This window comes from Sesamum indicum, unplaced genomic scaffold (assembly GCF_000512975.1).
Source record: "Sesamum indicum cultivar Zhongzhi No. 13 unplaced genomic scaffold, S_indicum_v1.0 C00716, whole genome shotgun sequence".
Classification (NCBI taxonomy): Eukaryota; Viridiplantae; Streptophyta; class Magnoliopsida; order Lamiales; family Pedaliaceae; genus Sesamum; species Sesamum indicum.
In genome coordinates, this window is record NW_011629798.1 from 1 (window position 1) to 4,352 (window position 4,352).

At 45.0% G+C, this 4,352-nt stretch overlaps 1 protein-coding gene across 1 annotated transcript; it reads left to right on the top strand.

The window, feature by feature from the left end:
• Positions 1-92: 92 nt before the first annotated feature.
• LOC105155222 lies at positions 93-932 on the top strand. Its single transcript, XM_011071093.1, has one exon. It carries the CDS (start codon positions 93-95, stop codon positions 930-932), a length of 840 nt encoding a protein of 279 aa, XP_011069395.1.
• Positions 933-4,352: the final 3,420 nt, after the last annotated feature.

Consider the following 4,352-nt stretch of genomic DNA (forward strand, 5'->3'; position numbering starts at 1 on the left):
TGACTAGTATCCTTATTCATGGGTTGAAGAAAGGGGTTTTTGCATCTGCTTTAGCGAGGGACCCGCCGATATATACGGAGCAGTTGATGGCGATGGCACAGAAATACATCGACGAAGAGGAGATGAATGCTATGAAAGATGAGGAATGGAGAATTACGTCAGAACGAGCCAGGGATGGAAGATACAGCAGAGATCATGACAGGCGACCCAAAAATGAGAAAGAAAAGGAGCCACCTTATCAGTCGAAATATAGTAAGTACACTCCTTTAAATATGACTAGGGCAAAAGCTCTCATGTTGGTAGAAAAAGATAATGTATTGATCTGGCCAAAGCACACAAGGATTACTCCAGCTAAAAGGTACTCGAACAAATATTGTCGTTTCCATCGGGAAAAAGGACATGATACAGAGGAATGCTATCAGTTGAAGGACGAGATAGAGCGATTGGTCCGACAGGGGTACTTTAGGAGACAGAATCTTCATAATTTCGAAGAGAGAAGACGTGATCGAAGAGGTAGGTCGAGAAGTCGGGAACGCCGACCGAGTTGGGCAACTGAAAGAGAGAACCGGACAGTGGGAGAAAACGCGCCTGTGAAAGGCATTATCCACACTATCGCGGGTGGATCAGAAGGATGGTCGAGAAGGGCTAGAAGGAAATTTGAAAGAGAGAATAGGCTGGAACGACGCAAGCAAGGTGTAAATATGACAGATAACCCAGAGATCGTGTTTGGAGATCGGGATGCGGGTGCAAGGCTAGTGACAGACAATGATCCGATGGTAATAAGAATGGATATAGCAAATTTCACAATACACAAGGTTTTAATAGACAACGGAAGTTCGGCAGACATAATTTTCAAAGGAGTGCTGGATAAGATGGGACTGGATAATGTACGACTGGAATCAGCAAACACACCGTTGATTGGGTTTGGATGAGGTGAGGTCGCGTCACTGGGGACGGTGGATTTACCTGCATCCTTGGGTGAGGAGCCAAAGCGTAGAACGTTGATGGTAAAGTTTTTAGTTGTTGATATGCCTTTTGCGTATAACGTTATCTTGGGGAGACCTGGACTTAATTCTTTCCGGGCCATCGTGTCAACATATCACCTCAAAATGAAGTTCCCTACGCAATCGGGAATAGGAGAGGTCGTGTGCGACCAAATTGAGGCTAAAAGGTGCTATAATCTGTCTCTGGGAAAGAGCGAGAATAAGGAAAAGAGAAAACTTCATGGAGTAAAGAAAGAAGAATGGCATGCATTGAAGGCAGGGCGGTTAGAACCTGTTGGACATAAAGAAGTGGAATTGATACAAGGAGACCCATCGAAAACCTCAAAAATAGGGCCCAGCTTAGGTCAGTTCGAAGGGGTCATGGTCGCCTTCTTAAGAAGCAATGTCGATATGTTTGCGTGGGATCCATCAGACTTCCAGGGTATAAATCCAGAGGTGATAGTACACAGGTTAAATGTTGACCCTTCCATGCGACCTGTTCAACAGAAGAAACGAACCTTTGGAGGTGAGAAAAATGCCATCATCGAGGGAGAGGTAAGTAAGTTACTTAGAGCAGGATATGTCTCCGAAGTTCAGTACACGGATTGGCTAGCTAATGTGGTGCTGGTTCCAAAATCGGGAGGTAAATGGAGAATGTGCACAGACTTCACAGATCTTAATAAGGCGTGCCCAAAAGACCCATATCCCTTGCCGAGGATTGATATTCTAGTGGATTCAACAGCTGGGTATAAAATCTTTTCTATGATGGATGCGTATCAAGGGTATCATCAAATTTATATGGCAACAGAAGATCGAATAAAGACCTCTTTTGTGACTGATCGTGGTATCTTTTGCTATAATGTTATGCCTTTTGGATTGAAAAATGCAGGGGCAACATATCAGATGTTGGTGAACAAGATGTTCGCTTGTCAAATCGGAAAAATCATGGAAGTATATGTGGATGACATGCTGGTTAAAAGTCATAAACCTGATGAACACTTGGAGCATCTGAAGATAGCCTTTGCGATCATGAGAGAACATGGGATGAAGCTCAATCCCAACAAATGCACATTCGGCGTTGCGGGAGGCAAATTTCTAGGTTATATGGTGAACGAGAGGGGAATAGAGGCAAACCCCGAGAAGATAGAGGCCATATTGAACCTGAAATCACCCACATCCATCAAAGAGGTCCAGAAATTGACAGAAATAGGAGAAGAATCACAGAGGATCGAGAGCTTTGACCTCGGGAAGAACAAAGAACAGCGAGCATTTGACCTGGACATAGTAGAAGAAAAAAGGGATGCAGCACGGGTGAAGATGTTGCATCACAAAAGCTTGATGCTGAGAGGTCATGACAAGAATGTCAAACTCAGGTCGTTGCAAGTAGGAGACCTAGTATTGAGAAAGGTCGAGGTGTCAAAACATGTTGGGAAGCTCGACCCCAACTGGGAGGGACCTTTCAAAGTCATTGAGATCGTAGGAAAAGGGACATACAAGTTGCAGGATGCTCAAGGCAAGGAATTACCACGACCGTGGAATATTCAAAATCTTAAGAGATTCTATGTTTAGAATTTTTCGTCCACAAATCAAATGCCAGATGCTACGAAAAAGGTCGCTACGATCGAATAGAACGACCTTAGGAAGATTGATCTGGGAAAGATTACGGATGTCTATTCTGAAAAAGACCAATGTAAACAATAACCTGTGAAAGGTTAAGTCATGACCTGAAAAAGGCCACTGAAGTTAATTTTCCTTCTTTATCTGTGAAAGATCATTTAACTTTAAGGAACAGTCTATCTTAAGTTTTTTTACAAGCAGCAAGTCGATCACATTAAATTGTATCTGAGAAAGATCTATTATCATTACCATAAAAAGTAAGTCCTAAAAGAAAGATGGTAAATGAAAGAGGAAGTTACAGATTTTCAATTTCATCCAATAGAACAGAAAATTCATCATTTTCGGTGGAGGGCGTATCATCTTCCTCAGGCAAGGGGCGAAGGTCAACATCAAGACTGGGATTAAGGCGAGATATATCAAAGTTGGGAGCAAATCCTTGAAGGTGAGAAATTTGGGATTTGCAGCGATCAAAACCTTGTAGCAGGTAGTCAGCGGCTTTAATTTCAACGGCAGAGTCAAAGGTTGGGGTCTTTAAAAAATCCCGAACACCTTGAAGGCGAATCCCTCGAACTTGTTGTGTGAACTCCTCCGATTTCAGAAAGATCTCGCAACCTTCGGAAACGCCCACGATCTTTCCTGCCGCATGACCTGCTTCAAAACCTCGCTTCTCCCCATCGGCAGCTGCTTTGGAAGCTTTAGAAACCACTTGTGCCTCAAGTTCCTTGATTCGAGCCTCCTGTGTCGACCTCGATCTGGACCATTCTTCTTCCTTGGAAAAAAAAGTGGCGAGTTGGGCCCTCAAATCACGGATCGTACGATCCGCTGCCATTTGATTGTGGCGAAAACCAGCACACTTCAGACTAAGACCTCGAACAAAGTTGGCCGCCTAAACAGAAACAGTTAGAAAAATCCAGGGTCAAGCAAAAATAAAGTAATGAGATATAAGATACCTGGACAAGTGAGTGGGCACAATGTTCTTCCATTCGAGTGAATGAGGTTTGCAAGAGAGCTGCCTGGTCGAGAGGAAGGCAGCTAGCATCATACAGTTCCCAGGAGTCTTGACCCGAACGAGTTCGGAACACCGAGCTGTGGGGGGAAATTTGCCAGTCAGGGATCCACTTATCTCCTTCCATATGGGCCACAGGGTGATCCGGACCTCGGAAGTCTGATCGAGCAGTCCTCCAATAGTCTGTGAGGCCTCGTAGAACATCCATATTTCGCATAGTTTCTGACCCGGTCCCCTCCGAAGGTAATCCTCCTCCACCAGATTGAGACTGAGTAGTCCCCATTAGGTTGGGGCGGAGGGGTGATTTGCCGCGGGATTTCCTCTTCCGTGAGGATTCAGCAAAATCCCCATCATCTAAGGCACGTTCCTGTAATCTCCAGCTATGAGATTGAATGGTAGGGTGATTAGGGGGGAGGAGGCTGCGTGGTTGAGTCTCCTCACTGCCTACTTCGATGGGAATTGGACAAGGAGCTGTATCAGCATCTGGTGTTGAAGAAGCGGCTAGAACAGGTTGAGAAGAGGCGATTTGCATAGTAGCTTGGGCTTGAGATCGAGCTTGAATCTGGGCTCGAAGACGCTTGTTAATGCGAGCTTGGCTCACCATGGAAACTGCAGAGATAAAAAGAGGGGGGCCCGTTAAACGTCGTAGGATAAAATAAGAAGAAAGGATAGGAAGTCGGATCACCTAAGGTACCCTCCACCTGGAGGGGAGCAGGAGTTAGATGGGCGAGCCAGAGTATCTCTTC

What these genes read in the sequence shown, in the direction of transcription:
- LOC105155222 (XM_011071093.1), top strand. Translation starts at nt 93, where the DNA reads ATGGCACAGAAATACATCGACGAAGAGGAGATGAATGCTATGAAAGAT.